Source organism: Pristis pectinata, chromosome 15 (genome assembly GCF_009764475.1).
Source record: "Pristis pectinata isolate sPriPec2 chromosome 15, sPriPec2.1.pri, whole genome shotgun sequence".
Classification (NCBI taxonomy): Eukaryota; Metazoa; Chordata; class Chondrichthyes; order Rhinopristiformes; family Pristidae; genus Pristis; species Pristis pectinata.
In genome coordinates, this window is record NC_067419.1 from 21,672,688 (window position 1) to 21,689,591 (window position 16,904).

Consider the following 16,904-nt stretch of genomic DNA (forward strand, 5'->3'; position numbering starts at 1 on the left):
AAAGGAAACTGATGAGAAAGTTGCTGTAGTCTGCCGCTCTGAGGTTCCCAGTGCTAAACCTCAGCACAGCAGAATAGTGAGGCGTTGACCAGCCTCTAAATGTCCATGGAATGAGGAGAAAATACATTCAAAACATCCTTATCCTGTCTTTGTTAAAAGGGTAAATAGAAGCTCAGTGTTTTTCTGACTTCAAGGCATCCATTTTATTTTTATATGATTAGTCACATTGCAGATTGTACATTGATTAAAGCTGCCCTGAATTCTGTTAGCCATAAGTCATATATGGTGTACCTTTCCTGGTCTTGATGTAATGACTCAGCATATTCCTGGCATCTCTGGGCAAAGTCTGGACCTGAGCTTGTTGCATTTGTTCAGTTATGATAATAATCTGATGATGAATTGCTGTTTCTTTTTTGCCTTTGGAAGATCTAACCAACGTGTTTCAAAATGCCAGAGGATGGCTTATTCCAGACCACAGAAAAATGGAAATTAGTTTAAAGTCAATGCTGTAAAAGGTATAAGAGAAAGGAAAGGAATCACACCTTCTCAATTTTTCTTAAATGCAGGAAGCCCACGACAGCCCCAGAGTCCCCAGATACAGCGTTCCAACACGGCGCCTCACCAAAGGCCTTCTCCACCAGGGCAGCAGTCTCAGAGTCCTCAGTCTGCCACAGGCCAGCAGGATAAATCACCAGGTTCAGGTTCTCCAAAACAAATCAAATCTGCCGGCACCTCTCCTAACCAGTCATCCAAGCCAGGAGCTTTCTCTGCACTGCAGGCCAGGCTGCCCTCTCAGGGCCAGGCACTTTCTCAGCCAGGATCTGCGGCAGTGTCACCACAGCAACAGATTGCAGCACCGCAGCCACTGCTCAAGTAAGTACTGTGAAGTGGGAGTTTCAAAAAGATGGCATTTAAGTGCCCATTCTCTTTTGTGGTCTTGCCCTTTTCTCAGCTAGTGAAATTAGACATTTAGGTTAATACAGCTGTCTAGAAGGTGACAGAGACAGGAGGACTATTTGCTTGCTGCCTATATACACTATAACCACTGTCCAGAGCACTGAGATGCAGGAGCACAACTTGTAGGGAAATGTACACCAGTTAATGCTCTATTTCTCTGCTGTGTGCCATATTGGTATATCATCACATTATGTCACCCATGGTCCAAAATAGGGTTACTTGGCACAATAATGGCTCCCATTGTCTTTTATTGTCAGATGTATCAAGATTTTCCTAGTCACATCTGATACTGATGTGGCATGGACAGGTATGAAGTGAAATAATCAGGAACTTAGTGGTTAGAGTAGAGAACCCACCGCAGAACTTCAGCCATCCTCCCTCCCCACCAAGATGCTCCTTTGCTTTTCCTGCTGGAGGTTTTTCATATCAGTTTAGACGCTGCCCCCACCAACATGATATGAACATGGTATAAACTGGCATCATGGCTGGAAGCAGATAACAATTGAGGTCAAAGAGCAATATTACTATTCTGTCATGAATAATGTGCAGGATGAAGTTAAAAATAAACCTGTTTTGTCCCCACCAAGTGAGATAATACAATGAAGTGTACCAATTAGTGATGTTTTAGCTGCAAGGAAAACACTGTAGAAATAACAAAGGACAATATGGCATGTTGGCGCCAGGTTCAAAATCATTACACAGCAAATCTTATATGGTCTGTTAAACTCCCCACATCTTAATTCCTGTTAAGTTTTTTCATTATTCAAAACTCTGCAACAGAGTGCATATTTGTATATTCAAAGCCTTCATGGCTCTCAGCTGGTCCCCAAAAACAGCTACTCTGGGTAATGCAAATATCACAATAACATAGTGGACAGTTAGTACTGAGATCAGACGTAAGAGAAACTCTTATATTGGAGTAGAGCAAATATTACATCTAATTGTGCTAAAACTGATGTGAGAGTGTTGGATAGTAACTTGTTGGCTAAAATGTGAAAGTATCTCACTTTGTAAGGCTCATGTCAATGAGCACATGGTTAAAAGTATGATATTCCAAATGGGCATATTATGTTCAGAGGCTCTTTTATTCACAGATTTTGAATTAATATAATTCAATTGTATGGCTGGTGTTGTAGCTAATGGAAGCCTATGCCCATTTAATTTCCCTTTCAGCAAATCACAATCCTTGACAAACAGCTTCAGTGTTACTGAGACCCCTCAGCATGCCGCTGCCAATGAAGATGAAGCAAAAGCAGAGACAATTCGAAACCTGAGGAAATCCTTTGCAAGCCTCTTTTCTGATTAACTCTTTACAATACTTTCATTTCTCAATTGATGGAATAGATATGTAAAGCTGTGAAATTGCAGGCAACTGCCAAACTGTTCTGGAAGTTTAATGGGAAATGGAGATGGAAACATCTGGAGTGTAGGATGCAAACATGGATCAGAGGGTGTTTCATTTCAATTTGTGGATAAAAGGCTGTAAAATGAGGTATGGTTTTCCAACTAGGTTGAGGCAAAAAATTCCTGGAATGTCAGGTGTGTGCAGATGTAACTATGTGTGGTGTGAATAATGTGCACTTTATCTCTCAATGCAGTTGTTGAGTGTCTTATGGAATGCTGTTACCAATCAGAGAATCACCATTTATTTGGATTAAAAAACAAAGCATAGGCAAGATTGCTTGATAATTAATCCCTAATAACCAAACCACTGATCCACTTAAATCACTTCCATATTCTCAAACATTTCAGCTTTATGCTGAATTTGAATTCCCTTCTATAAGCACTAATTTTATTTCTCTCCGTATTCAAATCCTGGATCCTTTATTTCTCTTCTTATGTTGCTTGATAATTTTGCTCAGAGAGTACAACAGATTTAAAATAAAAATAGGTCAACACCATTATAGGTTAGCCTTAATCTCTCATGTCCCTTTTAAATGAATAAACGCCGGAGGAGGATTTCTCCAGTCTGCACCGCACTGCAGAAATGATTATCAATCAAGGCAGAATTCATCACCAGCTTCCCATCTCTATTGATGCGACAAACTCTATACATCAGTGGCAGATTCTTCCATATCCAATCAGTAATTCCCCGTAGTGTTGCATTCCCCATTTAACTACAGCTAGATGCTATCCTCATTTTATATCCTCCAGTCACACCATCTGGATAAATTAAAGAAGATTCTGACACTAGTAGTAATATAAGAGATCAGCATTGCAAATGTTGTCCTAACTGTGATCAATGATAATTTGGGTTTGCATACATTAAAAGGGAATTTAAAGCCACCAGCAAGATGACATTATTATGGTTTTCCATTCCTCGTGAGGAATGACAAAATATTGAACATGAATAAAAATACTGTAGATGCTGGAAATCTTTAATAAAAACAAAAAAATTCTGGAATCACTCAGCAAGTCGGACAGTGTCTGTGAAAGAAGAAACAGAGTTAATGTTTCAGGTCAAAGACCTCTCAGACAAAAAGGGTCCTCGACCTGAAACATTAACTCTGTTTCTCCTACCACTGATGCTGCCTGACCTATAGTATGCTCCTCCCATTTTCTGTGATAAAATACTGGGACAATTTCAACCGGCACCGAGAGGACAAAAAGGTTAAAGGATTTCGATTGGGATTATCAATTTAAAATTGTCACTGCAAAAGTAAGGAATGAGTGTAGGAGAGATTTTATTTTGTGCAGCAACTTGTTAAAGCATAGAACGCTTAACCAAGAGTAGCTAAGGTAGATCTATTGAATCCCTTTAAGCAAATTGGATAACTTATTGAAGCCAAAGATCATACTCATTATGGTGAGAAATCAGGGCAATGAGATTGTTTTGGATCACTCCATCAGAGAGCCAGTCAAAGTACAGTAGGCCAATGCTAAAGTTTTCTTTGATTCATGCAGACAGGAGGCTTATTTGGACTGTAAATTTCTTTTCTGTAAATTTAAATGCATCAGAAATAGTGGATTCAAGCAAGAAGTTAGTGGTTTGACGATTTAGTTATGCAGTAAACTAGACATATCTCACAGCATTTCTGGGGTATAAATGTTAACCTTTGGTGATGGTGTAACACAGACTACATCATATTTTCTTTTTCATTGACTAACCCTGAGCCTAGCTAACAAATCATTATAAGCAAAAGATTAGATGGGATGTACTATGTCAGACTTTGGGACTGATGGGAAGTACCACATTTCCAGATAATTAACTCAGGCTAAGTAACATCAGTATGGCCTTTAGAAGAAAAGACAACCATATTCTATCCAAAATGGAAATCCTTATATTCCCTTCCTACCTCCCAGGCAATATGATGGATATAAAGCAGACTTTTTAAAAAAAAAGGCTTCATATACAAAATTATTTTCAAGGGTCTAACAACAGCTTCTCACTCTTGGCTCAAACAGTTGGCAAAAGAAAGCAAAACTGCAAAATGAATGCTGCCAGTGCGTCACATGGGATAGCTGTTGCAGAGCCCATCATTTATAACAAAATTATCTGTAAGCAGAAATAACCAAAATATTAGGCGTTGAATGCTAATTATTTTTATCATTTTGGTTAGATTTATGTCTGGTAATAGTTGCAAAGCAATAGACATCAACCCTTTTTGAAATGTCTCTAAATACTAGGCAGGTATGTATATAGCTGTTTTATTTTACTCCAGTAGAAAGAAGCAACAATATCACTGAGAGATGCAAGGTCGGCAGGGTAGATGCTATAAGACTGTTTCCCCCTGGCTGGACAGTCCAGAATCAGAGGGCATAATCTCAGGATAAAGGGTTGATCATTTAGGACCAACCTGTGAAGAAATTCTCAAATGCAGAGGGTTGTAAACCTTTAGAATTTTCCTCCTCAGGGTGGTGTGGATACTCAGTATATTTAAGGCTGAGATCAATACATGTTTGAACACTAAGGGAAATGGAGAATGAAAGTTGGCTAGGGAGGGTGAGAGAATCAGGTGGCAAAGTGAACTTCAGGCACAGTATTAACCCTTATCTTATTGAATGGTGGAACAGGACCAGGCTTGAGGAGGAACTCTTGCTTCCAGTTCCTTTGTTCTTATTCGTAAGATCATCACAGGAATCATTTTATGTTGATGCACTAATTCGTACAGAAAAGAAATTCTTATGATCTGAAACCCAATAATTATTCTCTTCTCTATTCTTTCCTTGTTCTTTGAGATATTTAGTGAAAGATGTATGACGCACAACTAATGAACGCGTTTGTGGACTGGTGCCACTATTGTCTGAGCCAGGCCGATGTTAATAACTTCCTGCTGCTGCCTTTTCCTCTTTCTTTAAATGCCTGCGTTCCCACACGTACTCCTCTTGGTCAAAGCCCGCACTCTGCTCGTTCTGCAGCTTCATCCAATGTGCCCCTGTATCCCTATTTTTCTGACTAATTTAGGGTTCTGTCAGTCATGAGTGAATCTGGAGAAAAAGTTTTCCTCCTTCAAATGGACACTCTGAGCTGACTCAGATATCCATTCCATCTAGAATCTGCATGGATATAATCCTGAGGGAACTATTCAAGATATACAATAGTCTCACCTCATGGTGAAATCTTTCATCCGGGCTTTTCCAGATAATTGAAGTTCCAGGAATGTAGTGAAAGAAGATTGCTGAAGAGGTAGAAAGATGAAAGGAGAGAAAAGCAAAAACTGGAAGTGAGGAGAGAGAAATAAGTGGAGGTGAGAAACTGAAGGGCATAATGAAAAAGGGGGAGAAAACATCTTTTGCAGGCTTATCTGAATGCTGTAAGCTTTTTGATTGGGACTGAGGCAATAAACTAGTAACATTGTTAAACCTTGGAGATTCTCTATGGTTTGGAGCTGGGACTGTTGGTTTGCCATTAATAAAATGGATTCCAAAACTCAATGCAAACTGATCAAGTATGAAGATGATATCACACTAGGAAGGACAGTAAAATGGACATAGGAAATTCAGTTGGAGAAAGAAGTAGCTGGAAAAATGGTAAATTAAAATTAATCCAAAGAAACATGAAGTGCTGCATATCTGAAGGAAGATTTGATGATACATAGTACTCTATGAATAGTACTGAAACACCCAAAGGTGAAGCTAGGATACCTCCTACCTGTCCATCTCCTATCAGGAAAGCCTTAAAGTCCTCTGCTTCTTTCTGCAACTATGATCCAACCAATTGTCCTCCACCAACGCTCTCATCAACATGGCTGAACTTGTTTTACCCTGACCAACTTCTCTCTTCACTCCTCTCACTTCCCACAAGCCAAAGGTATAGCCATGGGCCTTAGCTACGCCTGTCTCTTTGTTGGCTACATGGAACAATCCCTTTTCCAAACTTTCTCCGGTACCACTCCCCAACTCTTTCTCCATTACATCAACGATTGCATTGATGCCACTTTCTGCATCCATGTGGAACTTTATCACCGTTGCTATTAACTTCCCACTCTCAAATTCACTTGGAAGATTTCTGACACTTCTCTCCCTTTTCTGAATCTATCTCAGAAGACAAGTTATCCACTGACATTTACCATAAACTCACTGACTTCCATAGTTACCGAGACTACACCTCTGCCCACCCTGTCTCTTAAGGATGCCATCCCTTTCTCCCAGTTTCCAGTTTTTCCATCTGCTCTCAAGGAGAGGCATTCCATTCAAGAACATCTGAAATGTCCTCCTTTTTCTGAAAGTGTGGCTTCCCTTTCCCTGTGGTTGGTGAAACCTTCTCTCACATTTTCTCAGTTTTCCAGACTTTTGCTCTCACCCCCCCCCCCAAACAGAACAGAGAGAGAGCTCCCCTCCTCCTCACCTTTCACCCCACTAGCCTCTGCATCCAGCACATCATCCTTCGTCATTTATGATGAGATGCAACCACTAGCCATATCTTTCCCCCTCCATTCCTTTCTGACTTCCGCAGGGAACACTCCCTCCATGACTCCCTTGTCTGCTCATCCACCCCTCCCTGACCCCATGCACTTTCCCTGCAACCGCAGGAGGTGCAACACTTGTCCTCACACCTCCTCCCTCACCACCATCCAGGGACCTAAACAGTCCTTCCAGCTGACTCACGTGTCCCTCCTCCAAACTCATCTACTGCTTCTGGTGCTCTGGACGTGGCCTCCGCTACATCGGTGAGACCAAGCACAGACTAGGTGACCAGTTTGCACAGCACCAGCACTCTGTCCGCAATGGCCATCCCAAGCTCCCAGATGTATGCCATTTCAATTGTCCTCCCCCCCGCCCCCCTTCACCCACCAGCTCCCCCTCCCCCTTCTGGTTCTGGCTCCATGTCCCTTTCACCTCTCCTCTAATGGTTCCCATTATCACCTTCCTTACTCATCAGATTCCGGCATTGGTAGCCTTCGTGTTCCTGCTTATCACCCTGGGGCAGTTGTCTCCACCTTCATCCTCTCCTCACCACACCTAGCTCCATCAGCTTCCATCTATCATCCACCTGCCTCTGTCTCCCGACTCCATCCCTTCCCCCCTCCCCCCCCCCATCCACCTTCCTGGCTCGATCTGCCTGTCACCCTTCACCTCTTCTACCCCCCTCCCCACCCTATTAGTCCACCAATCACCTCTTGCCCCGGTCCCACATCACCCCCCTCTCCATTCTCAGTCCTGACGCAGGGTTGAATAACCACATGGTTTTGATCACAAATAGACAAAAAGCAATTTAAATACTTGAGACTGTAAAAAGTCACAAGACTGATCTTAATATTAGGGTGTTGAGTCATGAGGAAAGACTACTCAGGTTCATAGGTTATTCAAGTGGAAAGGAAGCACGATGCTGATCTTGTAGGGTGTAGGAAATAGCAGATAACCTGGTAAAGTTGTCCCGGAATATTGCAAATTGAGCTGTGAATGGAATTGGAGGAAATAGGTCAAACTAAATAAAGATTTTAGGAGTGTAGTTAAGAAATTCCTCCACACAAAGAGTGATCAAAGTCTAGGATACACTTCTAAATATAATGCAAACAGAAATATCAGGATAATTGAAGAAAGAATTGGAAGCTACAGTGGGTGGTGTTAGGATCTATCTGAGTGCATCAATGAATGAATAAAATTAGCTTTCTCATTAACCTGCAATATTTCTTGACAATTGGCATAAACTAGCTTCCAGAAAAAGCATGTGTTGAGCTTCACATATCTCACCTAAATATTTATCAATATGTTTCAAGTGGTGCATCGAGAGAGCAACCTTTATACAGGCAATGTGATAATGACAGAAAGACCAATCTCATGTTCCCCACATAGTCTGTACTAATGGGTATACCTGACTTCATCAATCATGGAAAAAGTTGTAGGTGACCTACTACATAAGCAGGTAAATGCATTGTAAAAATTTCAAATCTTTTAACTTCAAAAATCAGGAAAATTATGTACACTAAAATTTCTCATTGTGCTTCCTCAATGTGAGGCAAACTATGAGTTTATACTCCACTTCTTAATTTAAATAATAATACGTTAAACAGTTAAATTTTTTAATCCAGCATGTGTCATCAAGATAATGGGAATACGTGGAGAGCAGCAGTCACAAACCATCAGTAGGCATAATCCAATCTACCAGGAGGGTATTTGCAGTGAGTTCAAATAAATAGGATTCTCTTACTATTTGTCATTTCTAATTGTAGCATGTCTAACAGATCCTCTTAACAATGGCTGGCTGCCAGAGGATCATCTGAAATGTTTACTTTCTATTATTTTGCAAAAGTACATCTCCCGGAACATGTCAACAGAAAACCAACAGTGGTTTAGTGAGCCAAACCTGCATGATTGTCTTACAGTCAAAGTGCTGGCTGTTGTTTTTGTGATGCATTGCTTATATTAAATTGTTTTTCCGCTATTCTTCTCCAGAAACCATTTTTATTGAACTTCATTTCCTCAAAGTAAATGATAGTTCCCTATGTGTGAGCCTAAACAGCTGGTCTTTGCTCGCTGTTTGATCAAGAGGCTCATCAACAATTAGATAGGAACATCATGTACCTTCCACATCCAGGACCCAATGGTTAATTAAGGAGAATACATTACTCATCCACACTGTGTTCACTGATGGAGGAAGTACAGTTTATTGGAACCACATCCCTGTAAATTGCTACTTCCCCTGGATTTAAGACTCATCTCTGGAATATTGCTGGAAGCAACCCAGGAGAAAAGCCACATGGAAGGTGAAAATTAAATTGCCAATTTTTTTAACACTTTTGTTTACCAGCGTTAGGATATTGGACATGGGAAAAAGTGCTGTTTTTGACAGTTGAATATCATCCAGTCAGGTAATGAGCATTATTTCCTCTCCAATCAGTTTGTGAAGGCAGTGCAGTACAAGGATGGGCATGGTGGACACCCAGTAGCAAGATTGTAGGGTAGGAGTAGTTAGCAGCATGGGTCATGTGATGACAAATCTGGAAATGTACTCTGCCAGAGCTGGAAACCTACATTCTAGTGGAAGCCACCAGCCCGGGAGATGAAGGTAAATCGGTATATCCCTTCTCTGCTGACTACCCTCACTTTCTAATATAATCATTAAAACAATTGATTCATTTTGGTTTACTCAAGCACAAACAGATTTATTTATTTTTTGAAATACCTATCTTTTACATCATCAACACAACACCCACCCTTGGCCAGAATTGATGGCCAGGCAACCTGCTCCAGGGTCCTTTCTTATCTTACCCTGCCTGCAGAGATGAGGCTGAGATCTGTGTGTTTAAATGGGTGACAGATGCTTATGATAACAATAATGTACTATTCTTCAGGCTACCATATTTTAACTTCTCAGAGTCAGCAGAAGTGCCCACCAGAGGCAGACAAAGGGTTATATAGATTTGTTAAAATTTGGATTCAATCACAGCATTAAGACCAATGCAAATTTTACCTTAAGTACTGGCACAAAAGTTCACATCCATGTGTGTTCCAGTACACTGCAGTCATGCAGAATATTGAAATGTACTAACCTTTATTTACCCTCCATCAGTCCATTGTGGATGGTATTGAAATGTAAATTCAGATTGACATTTTTATTGTGTCATATTCTTGTCAGATTTCTACAAATTGTTTAGTGATGAAGCTGTAATTTATTCTTGTGATGAGGAAGAATGTTGTAAGTGACCGCCATGTTGATGTAGCGTACTAAATTAAGTGTGATAATGGTTTCTTTTAGAAATAAAGTTAATCTTTTGTGCTCTCTATAGCTGTATTGTTAGATGTATATTTTCTCCCAGTTTCAGTCAGTGATGTTTGCTTCTCCACTCTACTTTCATTGGGACAGTATGCATGTATACATTGCCAAAGTACATACTTTACATTGGTTTAGACAGCATAAGTAGGCTTCCAAATGTAGGAGCACAGCCACATCTGAAGCTGTCTTCATCGATCACTTCCTACCTGCACCCCTTTCTGCACTATTAATAAAGCAGTAATCGAGAGATAGTCCTCACTATTGCTTAGTCTGTATGGTTCACAGTTTGTTTAAGCTTATAGAATATGAAAATTTAGTTGTCAGGTCATATTATCCCTTCATATTGTTAGATTCTATTAGAACTATATCACGATGGATTACAAATGCAGACTTGAACATTGTTCAGCATTGAAATTGAGAACTTATCCTCAGTGCTGTCATGTATCTTTAACAGATCAACACTGTTGGAGATTTGCAGTTCTATATGACCATATGGTAACTTAATACCAAGAAACACACTTTACATAAGGCTCATGAGTGTTTAAACTGTTACTTACTTTAAGTCCTAGGAAGTTCTGACTGACTGACCAGTACTTGATTGAGAGCTCTTCTTAAATTAAACCAAGAATGAACTAATTCTCCAAAAGGTCTTTTTCATCAGGTTGAAAGATACCTGTAATGCAAAAGTACTTTTAGCTTTAATTTGAAGTAAAAGCTTTAAGATACAACAATGGATTTTCTTAGTTTTGGGCTGCAAAGCGACTGCCAGCCCTTAGGGTCATACATAAATTCTATCAAATAATGCTACAGACTATAACCTACTGTTACACCAAGCAAATACTACTTTTTAAAAGCTTTGAATGCTTCAACAGAGCCAATTGCTTTACATGTAGGTGACTTGAACTATTTTGCCTGACTGGGTATTGCCAACATCACTGTTAAAGTGTATTGAAAGCAGAGAAAAGTGTTCAAAGGCCATAGTACAATGTGCATCCAAAATGAAAAAGAGAGGTAAGTCAATAATTATGATTAGATATCACAATCTTTAAATTTGTAAATGCTGCAGATTTTAATAGAGGAATAAGATTTTCTTGCTTCCCTGTATTTTTTTGAGGTCCTGGGAAAGAAAGGAAATAATGATTGTCTTCAATGAATGAGAACATAGACACAATGGAAAGACAAAAGTGCAGAGGAAACATTACCATTGGAATAAAAACAAGAAAGGATTTAATGGAGAGTGGTTAAAAGTGGGTTAAGGGAACAATGTTGCCTTATGACACAAGATTTATCTTGTATGATATTCCACAGAGAGATGGCATAGGATCTTCCCCAGACATAAAAGTTAACCTTGAATATTTGAGTGATGCATAGCATGTAATGAGAAACTTTGGAGGCAATTTTATCATAGGAGACATTGGCGAGTTCATTTGGAGAGTTCAAAGAAGATAGTGAGGTTATGTTATGGATGAAGAAGGAATGGTAATTTTTCCACTAAAAACAACAGGTAAGTTGTTTGTGGAATTGTGACAGATTTTTCACAATGTAGATGTGTCATTGAACAGAGCTCTAGGGAAATGCGAAATTAAATGAAAACTTACAGGACAAGCCATAAACTACTGTGTGGGTAGAATGATTGCAAGGAAATTTATTGCCAAGGAACAAGTTACAGTGTAAGACCAAATACCAGTGTCTTGTTTAGCAGCACATTTTGTCAGAACTTTGGATATTACCAAGGATATGAAAATGAGGTAATCAGCAACATTCTATAGCAAGGCTTGAAACATTGCAAAGGAAAATAGCAATGCACAGAGATGTGACAAAGAATTACCCAGGTGATCATGGACATGACCAGAACTATAAAGTTAATGAGTCATTTAATATATGTACCTTGGCTCTGAAAATACAAATGTAAGTAAAACCATTAATCAGTAGATAACTGCTTAAAGGTTATCTTTAATTCAGGATGGCATTAATGACTGTGGCAGTTCTCTGCAGTGGTTCTGACATATTTCACAACTTTTATACATCCCTTTGTTTGGTTTCCCTCTTGAACTGCCCTCAATCATCTGCCTTTTATCCAGATAACTTGGTAAATAGTACATCAACATACAACCCTGGCCTCACCCTATCAGAGATATCCCTTTTGTCCTATCTATCTCTCCCCTCCCACTCCACCGCCTCAAACCACCACCCCCCTGCCCCAATCCTATCTGAAACTTAAAGCTAACTTGTTTTTTTTCATTTTTCCAGTTCTGATGAAAGGGCTCGGGCCTGACTTGATAACTCTGTTTCTCTTTCCACTGGTGCTGTTTGACCTGAGTTTTTCAAGTATTTTCTGCTTTCAGATCTCCAACATCTCTTTTTTTGTTTTTTTTAGTTATTAAGGGTTTTGTTCACCACAGTTTCTTGGAGATCCACCTTAAGGTGGTGTTGCTGAGTTCACCTTTAAGCAAAACTAAGCTTTAGTTTTTCAAGAGTTGCCAATTGCAGTATTTTGGGGCTTGTTTGATTCCGAGGTTGTAGGGGTATGTCTACTGTTCAAATCAATCAGCCACTCTGGATGTTTCGAGTTCCAACACATTGTCAGGCAAATGCTGGTTCCAGCTTGCATTGGCACCATGAAGCTGTTTTGAGAGTGACCAACAGATTCTGAATTGCAGTGCGATTTATCTTCCTCATGAGACCGGGCAACACCTTTGTTGGTTGCTCAAATAAAGAAATGGGATACAATCAGATAAAAGCAGAAAGTAGTTGCTCTTCACTCTACTGCCAGTGTAAGGAGGTGTTTTTCATGACCTTCAAGTTCTTTGTAAAAATTCTCTTGATAAGGGTTTGCTTTGCCCTTACATTAGAGCTGACCTGCTCTGTCCTGCCCTGATCTGGAACTGCTCCAGGCACTAGGTCCAACTCAATACAAGAGACAAACCACTGAAACTCCAAAGTACAGTGGTGGTGAACACCTTACTAGTTGTCATACAACTTGCAGGGGCCAAAAAATCAGTTATTTGACACATATACTGCATGAAAAGATAAGTTCTTCAAAGCAAAAGAAATGGAGAAAGTGATATCATGACATCCTGAAATTATATGTCATTTGAGCGTAAAAAAGCAATACTCTTGACAGACAGGACCAGCAGCATATGACACATTGATAAATTGTCTCTTGCCACATAAAGCAAAAAAAGGTCTTGCTTAATGATATTGTGCAGAATCTAGAAGATTACTTTCAAGTTGTAGATAATAACTGAAGGTTGAAAGTTTGTGACAAGAAGCCAGAAGCAGGGTTAGACAATTAGTTTGCATGTTTTTCCATTGAAAAAAATTAGCTTTGCATTTTTGCTGCCTTTTCTGGATCATGCTTTATGTGAAAGGGTTCTGTGGACAGTCAAAGCTATTGAGCATGTAAAACCTGACATTTGAATTTGCATGTAAAGTTGTTGTATGAATGGAAATTGCATCCAAGAATGCTAGAGAATTTCAGCCAACCTCGGTGATTGGTATAACTACAGACAACACAAAATAAACGCAAAAATCAACGCAAAAACGGGCCAAAGGACCTGTTTCTGTGCTGTTGTACTCTTATGACTCTTTCGAGCCTTTGAAGGGGCAGGTAGAGTTTGTTGCTATCGTTGAGAAGGACCCTCACCTTGGTCTTGTCAGTTTAGAATTGCCTAGTGTTTCAGTTGCCAAAAATAATTTTGACAACTTTCAGATTCAAGGCTAAGGCAAGTGACGAAAGCAATTCCAGTAGTGTTTTGAAACAATAGAAATAATGACTTCATAGTTTGGCAGTTCACTAGTTAATGAGAAACTGGGTCAAGTGTGCTGCCTGCTTTGCAGTAGTGGTGCGGAAATTCAGTCTGCACCAAGATTTAAAAGTTGAGCAGGTAAATAATTTAAATGTTCTGCCGAGAAAACAACCCACTCAATGCACTTGTGAAGACATTACAGAGAGTCATAAATGATAAGAATAGATTTAGTACTCTAGTTATTAATATATATGAATGACATGACAAGAATTCAAATTAATCCAGCTGCTATAAGTAGCTGCTACAGTTAAAGGATAAGTTAAAGTTATTTGATTAATCCTAGCTGTTCTTCTTGATTTCCTAATACTGAGAGTTAACATGGCATTAATAGATGCAAAGAGCCTATCTCACTGACCCAGAGCATCCTGGATTCCACTGCCATGGTCTGAGAGGCATTATATCTTCAGCAATGCACTCGGAAGCATCCCACAAAACATACGTTATGCATGTTTGAATGTGCAGGCCCATTCTGTGACAGATTAACATATTCAAAGTTTGGAAGAGGCACCTCTGCAGGACTGAAGGTCTGTCAAAAGTCTCTCTTTAAAAATAAATGCAATTGTTTTATGATCTAAATGAAAGCAAAATAATGCCAACACCAAAAATCTGAAATAAAAACCAGAACATGTCAGATATTCTCAGCAAAACAGGCAGCATTTATGAAGAGATAGAAAAACAAGAGTTAACATTTTGGGTTGATGACCGTTCATCAGAACAGAGAAAGGATATGAATGAAACAGAGAAGTACGGTAGTTTCAAAATTCAGACATCTCACTATTTAGCGTTCATTTATCCAGTCCACCTTATTGAATACCGTATTCTCATGAGGCAACACCTGATAGTTCAGTGGCTGGTTTACTGAGTCAGCTGTTTCAGTCCTTGGGTCTTGCTATTGTTAATCCTGGCATTGATTTTGAGTGTGCCTTTTCATAGCCATAGGAATGATGTCCAACAATGGATCTACTAGTTACAACCTGAATGGCAGCTTAATACAATATAAATGTGTGCCTCACTGTCGATGCAAAAATAGATTTTGAAACTCAGCATGGGAAGGTTAAGAATAAGTTTGTGCTAAAAGCTATTTTTGCATGTATGTTAGTCATTACTACTCTGTAATTTTAATGCAGGTATCACCGATTGAAAAAAATTTTTTCTCTTGTCTAAAGTAAACCTGGAATTTTTCATGCACAGTGATTATGCAATGCTGATGCTGTTTAATATTTAAAATTATAAAGCAGCCCTTTGTCAAAAACAGATAACATGAATTGAAGATTTGAGAACATTTTGAATGAAAATTTAATATCCAGGAGTTTAGAATGTGACTATGTAAATATTCATGCTTTGTGGTATGATGTTGTCAGAGAAAAGTTATTTCCATTTCAAAAGTATGTAATTGTCCTGAGATAGTACCCCTTGGGAGTTAATCAGGTGGCAATTCATGTGAGTCTGGACAGTGGGTATCAGAAAACTTCATCACAGGTTGGTGCATCACTATTAGCTCAATTACTCCCCTCTCCTGGCAGCTAATTATTGATTAATGCTATAATGTGCAGATACTATTCCAGCTTAATCAGTAAGACTCTGCTCATAAATTTAAGCCGATAGTATCTGTGCCAGTCAAAAAATGCTATTCAGCCTAATCTCAATGCACTAAGTCCGCAGTCCTGCAGATCACAACCCTTCAAGTACATTTTAAATGAGGATTTCTGAAGCAGCATCCTTTTGGGTGGTGAATTCTAGACCTTTATCACTGGTTGAAAGTATGTTTCTTCCTCTCTTCCTTTGGAGTGAAGGAAGCTGAGGAATTACCTGACAGAGGTACGTAAAATTGTTAGAGGCACAGATAGGGTAGAGAGTCAGAATCATTTTCCCATGGTAGGGTATCTAAAACAAGGGGCCATAGGTTTAAGCTGAGAGGAAGGAGTTTTAAAGGGGATTTGAGAAGAATATTTTCTTTTTTTTTTACACAGAGTGTTTGATAGCTGCCAGATACAATCACTACAGTTATGACACATTTAGGCACTTGACTAACCCAGGCATTGAAGTATACTGACTTAATGCAGAGAAATAAGATTAGTGTAGATGGGCAAAATAGTTGCCATGGATGTTATGGATTGAAGGGCCCATTTCTGTGCTGTGCAACTCTATTGCTACAAGTCCATGCCCCTGGTTTTGATCCTGTTATTAAGAGCTTTTCATGTATTCCATCTAGGCTGCTCATAATTTTTGACATCTCTAACAATTTTCCCCTTGACCTCCTGTGTTCCAAAGCAAACACTTTCTTCTGGTTTTTATGCATTTAGAAAACACTTGGATTATCCTAGATTTTAGCTGCCAGTATATTTTCCTACCTTCTGTTTGCTTTCCTAACTTCCCTTGTAGTTTCACACCTTCACTGCTATATGACACTCTTGGTTCCTTTTTTTTGCCTGTTGTACCCTCAGTGCATCTTGATATCCAGAGCACCCTAGATCTGGCAGTCTCATCCTTTCTCTGTGTGGGAACATGTTTAGCCTAAACCCTTTGAATTTCTTTCTTGAATGCCTCTCAGTGCTCTGTGACTGATTTATGGTTAAGTCACTGTTTCTTGTCCAAGTTGCAGACAGTACTCAATTTTGATGAATTTGCCTCATTCAACTCACATTAGTGGATCCAGTGGGTACAATTTCACACCATTCAGTGAGCCAGCAAAAGTTATCTGCAAATTGTTTTTAAACTTTTAAATAAGAGAACATCAAAGTTATGTAAACTAAATGAAGCACTGCATCACTGTACTATTACCTCTGGGATCTATCTTCAACTTTGTCCATTTGATGATCAAAAGACAACGCTCCCTAAACCAAATCGGTATGAATTCTGGGGAAAACAACCCTAATAGCCACATCTATCTAGTAATCTCAGACTCTGAAGAATTGCTACAGTATGGAACATATGCTACTTGTTGTACTGTTAACGTACTCTACATTTAACTGGTACTGCAT

The 16,904-nt window shown here is 39.3% G+C and overlaps 1 protein-coding gene across 1 annotated transcript in view; it reads left to right on the forward strand.

Annotated features, from left to right (window-relative positions):
- The window catches only part of LOC127578140 (synapsin-3-like), a 203,480-nt gene extending 193,354 nt beyond the window's left edge, over positions 1 to 10,126 (forward strand). Inside the window, exons 13-14 of the mRNA XM_052029747.1 lie at positions 567 to 873; positions 2,131 to 10,126. Of these exons, the coding sequence (XP_051885707.1) occupies positions 567 to 873; positions 2,131 to 2,263 (440 nt within the window). The 3' untranslated portion in view covers positions 2,264 to 10,126. The remainder of the gene's footprint in view (positions 1 to 566; positions 874 to 2,130) is intronic.
- The last annotated feature ends 6,778 nt before the right edge of the window (positions 10,127 to 16,904 follow it).